This window comes from Crocuta crocuta, unplaced genomic scaffold (assembly GCF_008692635.1).
Source record: "Crocuta crocuta isolate KB4526 unplaced genomic scaffold, BGI_CrCroc_1.0 scaffold279, whole genome shotgun sequence".
Lineage (NCBI taxonomy): Eukaryota > Metazoa > Chordata > Mammalia > Carnivora > Hyaenidae > Crocuta > Crocuta crocuta.
In genome coordinates this window covers 6,678,403-6,693,971 of record NW_027551570.1, presented here as the reverse complement: position 1 = coordinate 6,693,971, position 15,569 = coordinate 6,678,403, and the positions used below count along the sequence as shown (strand labels likewise).

At 42.5% G+C, this 15,569-nt stretch overlaps 1 protein-coding gene across 1 annotated transcript in view; it reads right to left on the bottom strand.

The window, feature by feature from the left end:
• The window catches only part of COL6A5 (collagen type VI alpha 5 chain), an 82,694-nt gene extending 70,884 nt beyond the window's left edge, over window positions 1-11,810 (bottom strand). Inside the window, exons 1-3 of the mRNA XM_077750883.1 lie at window positions 11,750-11,810; window positions 9,958-10,557; window positions 4,482-5,114 (exon numbers count right to left, since the gene is read on the bottom strand). Of these exons, the coding sequence (XP_077607009.1) occupies window positions 4,482-5,114; window positions 9,958-10,557; window positions 11,750-11,810 (1,294 nt within the window). The remainder of the gene's footprint in view (window positions 1-4,481; window positions 5,115-9,957; window positions 10,558-11,749) is intronic.
• Window positions 11,811-15,569: the final 3,759 nt, after the last annotated feature.

Below are 15,569 nucleotides of genomic sequence, written 5' to 3'. Positions count from 1 at the left end.
AGCTATTTCAGAAATATTTTCTTTGTTGACAGCTTTTTGGCTATTTATAGCAATTGACACTACTTTAGGCTATGGGGAGTCAGTCCTTAAGAGATCAGGACTACTGGAAGTAAGTTTGGACCTGAGAATTAAACTATGAAATCAACATATAAAATATTAGGGCAAAGATAAGCAGTTACCTGCAAAAGACAGAGTTGATCCCAGGCCAGTAAAACTTGATAGCAATAAAGATAGATTTGTATATACCTAATGAGTAAGAATCAGGTGTTTTTCAGAAGAAAGATAGTAGTGGTCAGCAGTGAAAGAGAAAAAAACAATGAGTGACAGTGGGTAATCAAGGCAATGCCCACCCAACCCACACAGAACTGTGATGTCTGATACACTAGTCACTAGGCAGATATTACTATTAAAAGGTAAACTGAAACTACTTAAAATTAAACACAATTCAAAAATCAGATCTTTAGTTGCACTAGCTATATTTCAAGTGATTAACAGCCCCAGGTGGCTAGAGGCTATCATATCCAACAGTGTAAATACAGAATACTGTCATCATCACAAAACATCTGACTGGACAATGTTGAACAAAAATGTGTCTCCGGGCCCAAGGCCTGACCTGTACAGTTATACAGAGACATAGAGAGAGAAATCTATATATTTGACTTTATTTTTTTAATATTTTATTTTATTCTTTTTTTCATGTTTATTTATTTTTGAGAGAGATAGAGACAGAGTGTGAGCAGGGATACGCAGAGAGACAGGGAGACACAGAATCCAAAACAGGTTCCAGGGTCTGAGCTGTCAGTACAGAGCCCAACACAGGGGTTTAAACCCACAAACCATGAGATCATGACGTGAACCTAAGTTGGATGCTTAACCAACTGAGTACCTAGACAACCCTGGATATTTGACTTTAAAATAGAGTCATCTACCCAGTTGAATACTACTAGACATTTTAATCATTAAACCAATTCCATTGCTCTGATTTCACAACCTCCAGCAATCTTTTGGTTTCAGTTAGGTTCTCAGTAGGCAAGGCTATTGGGAGAGAATGCACTTCGCAGAAGACATGAATGTCCAGCCCCCTGGGCATCAATAGTCCTCATCACAAATATAACTGTCACTCTTTCTCTATACATCAGTCTCTTGGTTTGGTTAATGTGTCTCCTTGATTTAATGAAATTTGATTTAAAACACTGGATCCCTACTATGTGACAGATGTGGTGGACACAGTAACTAAGTCAATATAGATTGATTCTCTGTGTTTTACTGTTCTGAAACTACAGAGCTGGCCACCACACTCCAGATCATGGCAAATTCATGAAAGTCAAGGTTCTTAAACATTGCTAACAGGAGTTCATAGGGAAGCTTACTAAAATGCAAGTGCCCAGGTCCTGCTCTGAGACTGATTCATTACGTTTCCGATAGGGTTTGGGCCAATGAATTAGTAATAAACTCCCCAGGAAACTCTGGTAAGTTTACAGCAGATACTATTGGTGCTTAGCCTGTATCCTCTCAAGCCCTTCATCATATTTGTGCCCACTGGCTCCCTGTGCTTTCACTCGAACGGCTAGGACCTACGACTGTTTGTGGGTGGGTTGCTCTCAGGTTACTGGAACCCGGTTGCCTGGGGCTTGAAGAAATGTCTGGAAATTCACATTCTCCCCTGGGCTGGAATATAAACTCTCTAGCTACACTGCCCCCGGACTGGGGCAATTCTAAGGTTTAACCCACATTGTCTCTAAAACGGCCCTGTGGAATTGAACCTCCCAGGAACCTGGCTTATCATCCTTCCCCTTCTGGTCCCAACACTCACTTTCCTACCAATCCCCAGTTTTCCCTGGGTCTATTTTCTAATCTGTCAAAATCTATCAATTTCACATGAATCCTTATCTGGCATCTACTTCTGAGGAGCCCAGCCTAAGTCAGGTACCAGTATTTGAGAGCCACTGAATTAATAAGAAGCCATCTACTGGAGGCCTTATGGAGGATAGATATTCCCTTGGATGGCCCTCGCCCTTAGCCTTGGTCCCATACCTTCTCATTTAGAATTTCTTTTTTTATTTTTCTATGTTTATTTTTTATTTTTGAGAGAGAGAGAGAAAGAGAGAGAGAGAGAGAGAACATACACAAGCAGGGGAAGGGCAGAGAGGGAGGGAGACACAGAATTCAAAACAGTTTCTGGGATCTGAGCTGTCAGGACAGAGCCCGACATAGGCTGACATAGGGCTCAAATCCACAAACCATGAGCTCATGACCTGAGCCAAAGTCAGACATTTAACTGAGTCACCCCGGCACACACATTTAGAATTTCTATAATGAAAATAAGTGTGGCCATATCACTGCAAACTCTCTAAGAGGCCACACTACACATCCCTCCTATGCCCCAATATTTCATACTAGACCAAAGTGACTACCACTCTGAGGAGCTTCCCCATGGGTCACTCAGGAGGTAAGAGAGGACTTGTTTCTTGCTGCTATGTATATGTGCCACAGGAAATCCAGGGCTAGTCCAGGATGCATTCTTAAATCTTCACAATTTTAAACTGGTCTGAGTTTAAATTAGACTTTAATATCATTGACAGATTATAGTTCTTTTCCGTGTGAGTGCTGCCAAATTCCAGTTCCAATTGTTGGGAACCATTTTATCTGCAAAGGAAATGTGTGAAGACAGCAGATATCTCAGAATTAGGTAAACACAAAGTCAGTCAAGTATCTATTGGCCTGTACCTTTTTTATTTTAATCTTTATTTTTGAGAGAGAGAAAGACAGACAGAGTGTGGGCAGGGGAGGGCAGAAAGAGAGGGAGACACAGAACCCAAAGTAGGCTCCAGGCTCTGAGCCATCAGCACAGAGCCTGACGTGGGCCTGGAACCCACAAATGTGAGATCATAACTTGAGCCGAAGTCGGACGTTTAACTGACTGAGCCACTCAGGTACCCCTGTTGGCATGTACCTTTGAAAAGAGCTCAGTAAAACTATAATAGATTCACAGTGCATCTTAACTAGGATATCTTCACTAGAACTATGGAATATGAAAAGAATAGAACATATCAAAACTGCAAAAATACTCATGGTTGTGCATAAAGATACGGGAGCAAGGATGATCCCTCCAAGACTTTTAGAAGGGCAAAATACTGGTAATGACCTCTACGGCCAATGGTTTAGGATACGTTACACAAGCTATGTTCTATTCATGCCATGGAATGTTATTCCCAACCTGAAAAGAATGTTGCAAAATACTATTTAGGGAAGTGGATGAAAGCTCAAGGTTGACAGAAGAATGGGCATGGAAGGTAAGACTGGTTATCCTTGATATCATTCTCTCCTTCTATACTAATTCAATCCCAAGTTTTTACCCAGTACTAGACTGCCCCTAAATAAAAACTACATTTTCCAGCTCCCATCTTTACAATTTAGGTGTAACATGTGACTAAGTTCTGGTTATTGGGATGTAAGCATAAATGATGTGTGTAATTTCTGGAAGTATCTTTGAAGAAAAGGAGATGGAAGCCTGCCCTCTTCCTTCTTTTTCTCGTTCTTGCTTGCTGGATGTGAATGTGATGCCTGGAAAAATTATATTGGACTATGTTCCTGGGAATTAAAAACCACAAATAGCAAAATAACAACAACAACAAACACAATAATAATAATAATAATAATAATATAGAAAGACACAGGGTCCCTGACACTGTGGTGTACCAGCTCTGTCTACCTACCTTAGGACTTATTTGTGACAGAGTAAACAGTTTTATCCTGATTAAATCACTGATATTTTATTTCTGTTAGTCACACCCAAATATAATTGTAACTGATACAAGTTACCCAACTGTATATTCCTGCACTGTATGATACAACAGCCATCAGCCGCATGTGGCTATCAAAACTAAAATGAATTAAAATTAAATTAAACTTGAATTTCAGATCTTCAGTTACATGAGCCACATTTCAAGTGCTCAACAGTCACGTGTGGCTAGTGACTGCCTTACTGCACATCACAGATGGAGAACGTTTCCATCATCACACAAAAGTTCTGTTGAATAGCACGAACATGTACGATGCTGTACTATCTTGGAAAAATGTACATGTGTGTGCTTGTGTGTACATAGTGTAGAGAAAGAGAAGAAACTAAATGACATGAGAAATAAGTGTTAAAGATGCTTTTATCTGAAAGACAGGATTATAGATGATTTTATTTTCTTCATGTTCATCAATACTATTAAACTATTTTATAATTAACACATTTTTTTTTTACATTTTATTGAGGTATGATTTTCACGCTGAAAAATTCATCCATTGTAATCTTTCAGTGCTTTTTGGTAAACTTGTAAAGTTTTGCCACCACAACCAAAATCTAGTCTTAGGACATTTTCCTAACTACTAAGTTTCCCTTATCCAATTACAGTCAGTTCTCACTTCTGTCCCTGCCTTAGGCCACTACTCATGTTACTTTAATAATAAGAAAAGTATTTTTTTAAACATACCAGTTTTGTCAAGGTCCAGTTGCTCAGCACGAGTAGAAATTTGGGACCAGATTTCATTCTGCAGCTTTTTCTGGAATTTCTTACTGTACGCTTCCAAGTCTGCATAGGACTTGAGCATGGAAACCGTCTGTCTCGGAGGGTAAGACACTATTTCTTCTAACTGGGTGTCGTTAGCTCCTTGGATGTTCATGCCAAACACAGTCACATCCTGCATCCGAAGCTGTAGTGCGGCATCACGCACCTCATCCGCCAATGGTCTGTGAGTGACCAAGACCGCGATCTGAGGCACTCCCTGTGCCCTTCTGCTGCCAGCGGACTCTGAGAAGGCTTCTAGCCTCAGCTTCCCAATGGCGGCACCTGCATTGGCCTTCCCAGCCCGGAAAGAAAGCTTCTGGATTTGCTGCTGAAATTCGTCCTGGGTAGTGGTTGATTTTAGGGAGGAAATAGTCTCAGCTTGATCACTGTAACTCATAAGACCAAGGCGTGTGCAGTTGTACCTCACATCCATGGAGGCAGTAATGTTCATCAGGAAATTCTGCAGGTTCCTTAAGTCTTGTCTGGTGCCCACTGACTCATCCACCAGGAATATGACGTCGGCTAATGAATCTCTCTGACAGGTCACTGGCAAGGGAACTAGGGAGAGAGAAAGGATAGGAGGATCAGGACAAACCACTGGCCCAAAGTGACAGAGGAACTTTACAGATTGTCAAAAGGCATTAGTGAAAATGGAGGTAGTCATGACAGAGGTAGCTAGCATGGTTTCCTTTGAATGAACAAGTTAAAACTCTGAAAAGAATTACAAGGTCCCTGACTTCAGAGTCTTTGCATTTATGTTCCTTCTATCGAAAAATGCTTCTTACCAATTTTTCTATCAACCCCTCCACTACTGTCATGATCTTCATGACCACCAACACCACTAGTATGGCTACCCTGCCACCAACCACTCCTGACCACTACCACTCTCACCTCCACCACCACACACCAATGCCCCCACATCCGCTTCCACTATCACCGTCACCATCAACTACCACCACCAACTACCTACACCTCTACCTCCACTTCACTATCACCACCACCACCATCTCTACCTCTCCCACTATCAACAATTACCAACCACCATCACTACTACCATCACCACTACCACCATCACCTGGACCTCTATCACCATCACCTCCATGTTCACCACCACCTCCATGCTCACCACCACCAGTATGACTACTACCATAATTACCACCACCACTCTCAAGTGCTTGGATGCAGGGATGGGTTAGCAGAAATATCTCTGACCTCAGGAAGCTCCTATTATACAGGGAGGATAGATAACTGGATTATATTATTTCAAACAGTAATAAGTGTCACAAGGAAATAAAACAAGCAAGTCAACTGAGTTACTATTCTGGAGATGTGGGATGAGGACTAACTTACTTGAGATATAAAGTCATGGAAGGCCTCTCTAAGAGGATCGCATTTGGGCTGAGGTATGAATGGAGAAGATTCAGCCACATGTTCTGAAGGAAGGGGAATTCTGGCAGAAGGAACAGTAAGGGGGTGGGAACAAGCAAGAAGCCCAGAGTGGCTGGTGACAGTGAGTGAGGGGAACAATGATGGATGAGGCCAGAGAGACGCAGGGCCTAAATCATATGGGAGTCACATGATCTTATTTAAATATTTAAATTATCACCCTAGTTGCGGAGGGGGGGGGAGAATGAATTCAGGGATATCCATTAAGAAACAATTGCCCTAGGGGCGCCTGGGAGGCTTAGTCGGTTAAGTGTCCGACTTTCGCTTAGGTCATGATCTCGCGGTTCGTGGGTTCAAGCCCCGCGTCGGGCCCTGTGCTGACTGCCAGCTCAGAGCCTGGAGCCTTTTTCAGTCTGTGACTCCCTCTCTCTCTGACCCTCCCCTGCTCACGCTGTCTCTCTCTCTCTCTCTCTCTCTCTCCTAGAAATAAATAAAACATTAAAAAAAATTTAAAAAAAAAGAAACAATTGCCCTAGTTCAAGAAAGAGACAATGTTTGTTGGACAAGGATAATAGCAGGTAAATGGAGCAACAGGGTAGTTTTGATACATGAATTAGAGGTAGAACAGAGAGGACTTGATGATAAATCAGATGCTAGTGTTAAGAAATGAAGAAGAAGCGGTAAAACACTAGGTTTTGGGCATGAACAACTGAGTGGATATTGGTGGAATCTTTTTCCAAGATAGGGAAGACAGTAGGAAGAACAAGTTACAAGGGGGATTCAAGAGTACCATTCGAGACATGCTAAGTTTGGGATATTTTTGAAGATGCCAGGCAAGCAGCTGGTTGTATAAATCTGGACTCCAAGGGAGAGTACACCATAAACACAGAAAACACCTACTCCAGGCACAGATGAAGGAACTACATCTGTGGAAAGTATAGCCAAGAGAGAATCTCAATCTTGCCAAGAGCTACCTGTTAGGATTGTGAGCTCTAGAAGCCAGAAGACATGTCTTACTTATCTCTATCCCTTCAGGATATAGTACGTAGTGAGAACTCAAAATAAAAATAATTCTCATAATCCCAATTAGTTGGCTGAAAGAAACTCCCAGCATTACCTACTCAGGTTATATTGACTTCCAAATAGTTATTGATATTAATAATAGTAATCTGTGTGCCAAATGCATTACAAGCCATCTCACCTGTATCAAGGCAGGTACTATTATCTTCATCTTATAGGGAAGCAAACTGAAGTTCAGAGGTTAAGTAACTTACTCAAGGCCCTTCGTAGTCAAGCCAGAGTTAGAATTCAGACCTTACTGACTCTGAAGTTCTTACTCTTCACCTGTAAAGGTAATGATAGTGTCCTGTCAAGCAAAACCTCATTGTTGCAAACTCCGTGAAGTACATTTGGAGGATAATCAGCACACGGAACCCTCTGAGAAGGTGGTAAAGCCCCACTGTCCTGCAGAGCACAGGCTATACAGCCACCTACAGGGTGGAAGGCTCTCCAAGGTTCCCAGAGTGGAGGGTCATAGGAGGGTTTCTCCTCTGAATAAAAGAACCTAACTCATAAGACCTTGCTATTTCCTCAAGGCAAGAGGAGTGAGAGATCAAGAGAGTGGATGGAAAGGGATTCCCTGGTGTCTCAGAAGCAATACTAACTGTGGCAGAACCCTGCAAAACTCACTAAAACCTTGGCATTTCCTCCTCTTGGGTATAGAGCTAGACCTGACTTCCCAGGCTCACTTGCAGTTAGGTGTGGTCACAGGAGTAAGGTCTGGATAATGAAACATGAGCAAAAATAAACTTATCCCACAAGATCCTCCCATGAGTGATCTTTCATGTTTTTGCCCACCCACCAGCTATATAACAATCCCCAGGGCACCTTGGAAGCCATATGTGAAGATGGAAGAGCCACTCCCAATCCAAGTACCCGAATGGAGGAAAAACAACTGGTCACCTTGAGAGCTGGCCCTACAACGTTACATTGGAAATAAGCTTCCTATTATTCAGTGAGTCTATTTGTTATTAAGGCCTGAACTGGTCCGAATACAAAAGCAGGCCATCGCTACAGCCATGGAATCGGTACCAGTGGGGCAGAAAGGAAGTTTCAAGGTCCTCCCAGCCCCCATGTCTCACAAATGAGGATGCTGGTGCAAGGCTCAGAGAGATGACATCACTTCCCCAAGTTCACACAGCCAGCTAGTGGCAGCATCTGGGTCATCTGACCTTGTGTTCAGGGTACTTTGTACCACACCAGGAGGCTACCTTGAGTCTTAGAACTAGATCATTCCTCCTTGGAACGGCCCATCGTCACCAGCTGAGCACAGAGGTAGCCAGGAAAATCCATTTTGCCAGGAATTCTTCCTACCTCCCTCTGCAGAGAATGGCAGGAGTCTCTCATTAGCACGGCACACATGTGTGTCTCCCTGGAGCTCTCTGGGGCACACTTACTGAGTGCGCTGGCTGGTTCCACCTGCTCCTCAACACTGCACGGGTAGCTTCCTATCTCATTTTGCTCATTCCTTCCTAATGCTGTCTCGGATCATCTGCCAAGTGAACTATGTGTATTCAAGAGTCTTCTGTTTTGAGATCTTCACTGAAGACTTGACAAATAAGGCATTTTCCACACAAGACATTATAAGTCATGGGGTCAGTCATAAGTATTCTTCCTTTTGATCTAGGGGATCAAAATGAAAGCAGATGAGAAGAAGGCCTTCTGCATTTCTGTGTGAAATGCAGGGATTTCCAGGAGCTGACAGGAAGGCAGATGTGGCCCCTGGTGGTTCTGGGGGATGGCACTTAGAGAGAATGCCTGAGAAACAGCATTCCCCAAGGGAAACCAGCTGCAATGACTAAGCTGTTGCTCTCAAGCAGCTGTGCACACAACAGCCATCAACCAACAATGGATGATGGAGCCTTAGAGGAGGGGGTCTGTGCTGCCACATGAGAAACTCTCGGTGGCTCTCAGAAAACTAGTTGGGGAGAATCTTATGTTGGGGGATGTGATAGCTAAGATGTTAAATCACATAAGTAAGGGTACTGACTCAGCTCAATCTGAGCTATTAATTGGTCTCATTCATACCCGTGAGCCCATCCAAAATATTTCCAGTATTTCTTCAATTCAAGATTCAGTCTATTGTAAGGTATACTAATATTTATGGCAGCTCTCAGAAATTAAAAAAAAAAAAGCATTACTGCAAAACACATCCTACTACCAAAAATGTGAAAATGTGGGAGGGAAAATGTGTGTTTTAGATGTGAAAAAGATAGGCACAAAATGACTGCATGAGTGAGAGAGGGAGTGAGTCAACCTTCTGGCTTTAGTAGACCTTGATACTCATTGCAGAGATTTTACTTGTAAGGAGAAAAAATAGTGCAAGAGGGAATGAGCCAACACAGCAGATTTAGGGCTGAAGGCACTACAACTGAGGGTGTCTATTGTCTGCCTGGTCTCATTCTAGAGTTTCTGCTCCCATTAGAAAGAATAGGATACTAGAATACTAAGAACAGAATACTAGGATACTCATAGAATACTACTAATAGAAATCATTGTCAGGCACTGTGTAGACCGAAAGAATACAGAGACGAATACAAGTTCCCAGTTCTGCCCTCAAAGGGCGGCCAGTTCATTAGTGGAGGGGACCGACACAGACACGAGTGATTATTCGCCATGGGAAGTGCTTCTGTCATCAAGCACGGCAGGGAAACTCTCAGACACTGAAAGAAATTTGAAAGGGTAGCCTTCCGACATGATACAGAATACGACAATAGGGCTGAGATTGAAATGATGCCAGGAGTCATTCTAGCCTGTAGGAAGACAAAGGGGTGTGAGGGGAGGCGGCGGAGGAAATGCAAACACAGCAGGAGGGGCTGACGGTGACGGTGACGGTGGAGAAATGCCTTGTGGCCCATCACAGAAACCAGGATGCGAGTTGCAGGAGATGAGGGGGTCACATGCCGATCCGCCAGCATGCGGGAGCAGCTGCCTTCTCAACCCAGGGCCTCCTCACCTTTTAGATCAGCATCTGCCGTTCCGTCCCTGTACTGGGTCGCTTCCTTGATGATGTGCGTCATGTTCTGGGAAAACGCGCCCAGGTCCCTGACAGACCGAAGGTTGAAATGAAACTGATCCGTCGCCATGGCCTTCAGCTCCTCCTCAGAAGCTTCCTGCACCCCCACGGAGATGATTCTCACCCCGTCTGCCCGCAGCGCCTTGGAGGCCTCTTCCACGTCGTCCTCGGACGCCGACGAGGCCAGAACCACCAGAATCGGGGGGAACTGCTTCTTGTCCCTCCCCCCGGCCTGCGGGGAGAAGAAGGTCCTGTGAGCCTCCCGGAGAGCGTTTCCTATCCGCAGGGAGCCGCCGATGAAGGCGAAGTTCTTCTTGAGGTGGTTCAGCATGGGGTTCCGGCTCCTGAAGGCGCTCAGCTGGAACGCACTGTGCAGCTGGTCGCTGTACTGAGCCAGGCCCACGTGGTGCTTGTGCGCCTCTATGGGGAGGCTGCTGATCGTCTTGGTGATGAACGTTTTCACCAGAGGGAAGGCCTTGGTGCCCAGGTGATCAGAGCTGTCCACCAGAAACACGACATCTGCATACTCAGGGCCTGGCTCTATCAAAATAAAATCGCAACAAAGCTAAACAAGGTGATGGTTCAGCCTTTACATCTTAGACCCCAGGACTCATTTGAGACTATGTCTTAGGTTATGAGTAACTCCGAATCCCAAGGGAAGTGTCTTCTGGAGGTCAAATAGATGAAACGATATTTTTGTGAAAATACCCAACAATAGGACTTTTAGTAAGGTTAAGCAATACGTTTTTTGTTTCTCAACTCTATGCTGGAGACATCTTTTTCTGTTTTGGTTGTAGATCTCCAAACTCTGATATTATACTAAAGAAAAACACCAAGAAAGCCCCCAAAGTGGTCTGTGGACTGAGAGGAACTTTTACAAACCGTATCAAGTAGCAGGTGTCTTGAGTTGGAGGGTTTAGGAGATGATGGGAGACAGGGTTTGGGGGAGGGGCTTGATTGAGGGGACGCAGGAGAGGAGCAAAGCCAGATGTTTGCCTGATCTGAGGACTCGGGAGCATGTGGCTCTCTGACGTAAGAGGGCCAGTCTCCTACATTCTTCTCTTAGTCAGTCACTGGCTGCAGACCGCCCCCAGGAATCACAGGGAAGAAGAGGAGGGCTAGGGGGAAATCTCCTGCATGAGCTGACTCTAGGAAAGCCAAGAGCAGTTCTCCTGAGAAAGTGGGCCATGTCTGTGAGCCGTACAGGCAATATTCACAGCAGCTGGGCCAGGGAAGGCGGGGGGGAATACCAGCCTGATAAAGAGAGCCTGGGCGACGAGCGGTGCCACCAGCATCTACTTAAGCAGTCATGGCTAGCCACCTCCACGCTGGAAATGTGTGATGTGTCAGTAAATGCCTAACAATTGTTCTCGCTTTCAAAGTAACTCGGAAAATTGTCAAGAAATCCTAGGATGCAGACTGACCTACAAAACAAATGCATTGGCTCTATTCCTAGAGATGTAGAACACCGGGGACCTAAGTAAACCACTGAATAATTAAAATTCTTCTAGCCAGGTGTAGCATAATTCATGCCTTTTGCCCATGGACCTCTGTCAACTTTGAGAGATTAAGTATGCTTGATATTGCATACCCCCAGCTACAACTCAATGCTGTCTACTTTTATTTTTTTAGTAAATAAATAATTTGTTTTTATGTAATAAAATAAATGTTTGTGAAGGCATAAAAAGGTCTATTTTTCCTAAATGACAATAAACATGAAATGTACTGATACCTGGACTCTGATCTGCCAATGTTTCAGTCCAAAGGATTAATACGAGTAGCAGGATCTTCATTTTGTTAGTGAAGATTTCTTGCTTTTATTCTGTAAAAGATGTTATTTACAATATGAAAAATCTCACTGTAGAACAAGAAATAACTACGGGCAAATCTGGGTTAGGACACAATTCACTATAAACAAGTACTTGTCAAGTAATGCCAGGTGTGTTTAAAACACTCATTAAGCATGTGGAGTATTTATTGAAAATAAAGAATGCTAACATTTGCTGAGTCCTCATCATGGCTTAGATACTTTTCTCGGTGATGTATGCATATCATCAAATTTAATCTCCACAACAGTCCTAAGGGGAGGGACAAATACTATGACTATGTGACAGATGAGGAAACAGGCACAGAGAGGCTTGGTAAGTGGTGGATCCAAGCTCCTAACCCAGACAAGGGGACTGCAGAGCCCAGGCTCTTAACCACCATATGCCTTATATGAAGTCTATGTCTTCACAAAGCACATATTCTTTACCCTCTATCTTTATGTCAACAATGATGATTGTATATGTTTGCAACTTGGCTTAAAAAAGCCAACAGCTACCCATGTCTGTTTCTTCATGGAACCCTTGTGAAAACAGTTCTCATTTACAGAGATACTCAGTTTTGCAAATTATTTTAACCTCAACGCTCCTCTCCAGGAAGCTCACAATCAGCCAGAAATCATCAGGGGAAGAAATTACAATCTTTTACAAATTCTGCCAATTCAGAGTTGTTCTTTATACTGATGAAAAGAGATCAAATGACTGATATGCAAAAATAGAGCTGCCTTAAATGAAATACCAAAGGTATAAGGGCTGGTTTGTTTTTTTTTTCCTAGAGTTGACTTTCCCAGCAGTTCTTTTGAAATTGCTGACAATGAAGGAAAACTGAGAATCATTGGAAGCTAGATTTGAAAGAGAACTGGGGCGCCTGGGTGGCTTAGTCGGTTAAGCGTCCGACTTTCGCTTGGGTCATGATCTCGCGGTTCGTGGGTTCGAGCCCCGCGTCGGGCTCTGTGCTGACTGCCAGCTCGGAGCCTGGAGCCTGTTTCAGTCTGTGACTCCCTCTCTCTCTGACCCTCCCCTGCTCACGCTGTCTCTCTCTCTCCTAGAAATAAATAAAACATTTAAAAAAAAAAAAAAGAAAGAGAACTGACAAATCATTTAGACTAAACCTTTATTTTGCTAAGGACGGCCACAGTGAAGCTCCCTAGTAGTTAGTGGCTGAATCATGTCAACATTGACTTTTAAATCTGTATTCATCATACTCTAACATACCATATAGTTTACTTATTCATTAATTTTAGTATTGAGATACAATTTCCATAAGATTTACCCCTTTAAAGTGTTCAATTCATTATGTTTTGGTATATGACAGAATTTGTATCCATCATCACTAATTTCAGAACATTTTCATGATCCCCCAAAAGAAACCCATGCAATTTGTAGTTACTCTCCATTCTCCCCTTTTCACTGACCCTGGCAAACAGTGATCAACTTTCTTCTCTATAGATTTGCCTGTTCTTGATATTAATATAAGTCAATCATAGAATATATGGACTTCTGTGTTTGGAAACTTTCACTTAACGTGTTTTCAAGGTTTACCTATATTGTGACATGTACCTGTGTTTTAGTCTTTTTTTATGGCTAAGATTCTGTTGTATGAATATACAACATTTAAAAAATCTATTCCTCTGTTGATGGATACTTGAGGTGTTTCTACTTTTCGGCTACTGTGAATATTGTTGATACGAACATTTGTGTGCAAGTTTTTGTATGAATATATGTTTTCATTTCTTGAGGAGATACTTTGAATAGATTTCTCGAAGTGGAATTTTGGGTATTTTGGTAACTCTATGTTTCACATTTTGAGAAACTGCCAAACTGTTTTACAAAGTAGTTGCATCATTTTTCATTACCACCAGTAATAAATAAAGGTTCCAATTTCTCTACATTCTCACCAACACTTGTTATTTTCTGCCTTTTTTATTATTATTATAGCCATTCTAGTGGGTGTGAATGGGCAACTTACTGTGGTTTTGATTTGCATTTCCCTAATGATAATGTTGAGCATCTTTTCATTTACTTATTGATCATCTGTGTATCTTCTTTAGAGAAATACCTATTCACTTTGCCCATTTTTAACTTTTTTATTAGTGTGTTATAAGAGTTCATTATATATACTGGATACTAGAGAGTTAACAGATATATGATTTGCACATATGTTCCTCCCATTCTGTGAGTTGTATTTTCACTTTCTTAAGGGTGTCTTTAAGGCACAAGTAATTTTCTTTCCTTTTTTTTTTTTGCTTATTTTTTAATGTTTATTTTTGAGAGGGAGAGAGAGGACAGAATGTGAGCAGGGAGGGGCAGAGAGAGAAACACACAGAATCCAGAGCAGGCTTCAGGCTCTGAGCTGTCAGCACAGAGCCCAATGCAGGGCTTGAACTCATGACCTATGAGATCATGACATGAACCGAAGTCGGACACTTAACCAACTAAGCCACCCAGGCGCCCCATGGCACAAGTAATTTTAAAGTTGATTAAGTCCAATTTATCTATTTTTTTTCTTTGTTGCTAGTGCTTTTGGTGTCATAGTAAAATCACCATTACCTACTCCACAGTCATGACGATTTACTCTGATGTTCTCTTCTAAGAGTTTTATAGTTTTAGCTTTTATGTGTAGGTCTTCAATCCAGTTTCAGTTAACTGTGTATGTGGTATGAGGTATGAATACAATGCTATTCTCTATGTAGATATTCAGTTGTCCTAGCACCATTTGTTAAAAGGACGTTCCTTTAGGGGCGCCTGTGTGGCTTAGTCGGTTAAGCATCTGACTTTCGCTTAGGTCATGATCTCGCGGTTCTTGGGTTCGAGCCCCGCGTCGGGCTCTGTGCTGACTGCCAGCTCAGAGCCTAGAGCTTGTTTTAGTCTGTGACTCCCTCTCTCTCTGACCCTCCCCTGCTCACGCTCTCTCTCTCTCTCCTAGAAATAAATAAAACATTGAAAAAAAATTAAAAAAAAAAAGGACGTTCCTTTCACCACTGAATTTTCTTGACATGCATATCAAAAACAAATTTACCGTAGTATATGAGCTTAATTTTGGACTCTCAATTCCACTTCATTCATATGTCTATTCTTATGCCAGTACCACACAGTCTTGGCTATTCTGCTTTTGTAGGAAGTTTTGAAGTCAGGAAATTTAAGTTCTGTCACTTTGTTCATTTTCAAGGCTGTTTTGGCTGTTCTGGGCCTCCTGTGTTTCTAAATGACTTTTAGGATCATCTTGTCAATTTATGCAAAAATGGCAGCTAGAATTTTGATAGAGATTGCATTGAACATGTAGATAAATCTGTGCAGTATTGTCATCTTACTGATGCTAACTCTTTCAATCAATTAATATAGACTGTCTATGGAGGAGAGAATTTTTAACTCCTTACCCCATATTTTCAGTAATGTTCTTTAAGAATATGAAATTACAAGAACTCTGAGATGAAAGGAAGGCCCCTCTAAAAAGCCATTTATGATTCAGGAGTTAATAAATTGTTCAGAACTATGTATATATCCTTTCTCAGGATATATCCTGAATCAAACCTGGGCTTGACTTACTTGCCCTTTTTGCCTCTGGTGCTAGAGCCTCAAAGAAGATACCCTAGGTAGGGGCGCCTGGGTGGCTTAGTCGGTTAAGCGTCCGACTTTCGCTTGGGTCATGATCTCGCGGTTCGTGGGTTCGAGCCCCGCGTCAGGCTCTGTGCTGACTGCCAGCTCAGAGCCTGGAGCCTGTTTCAGTCT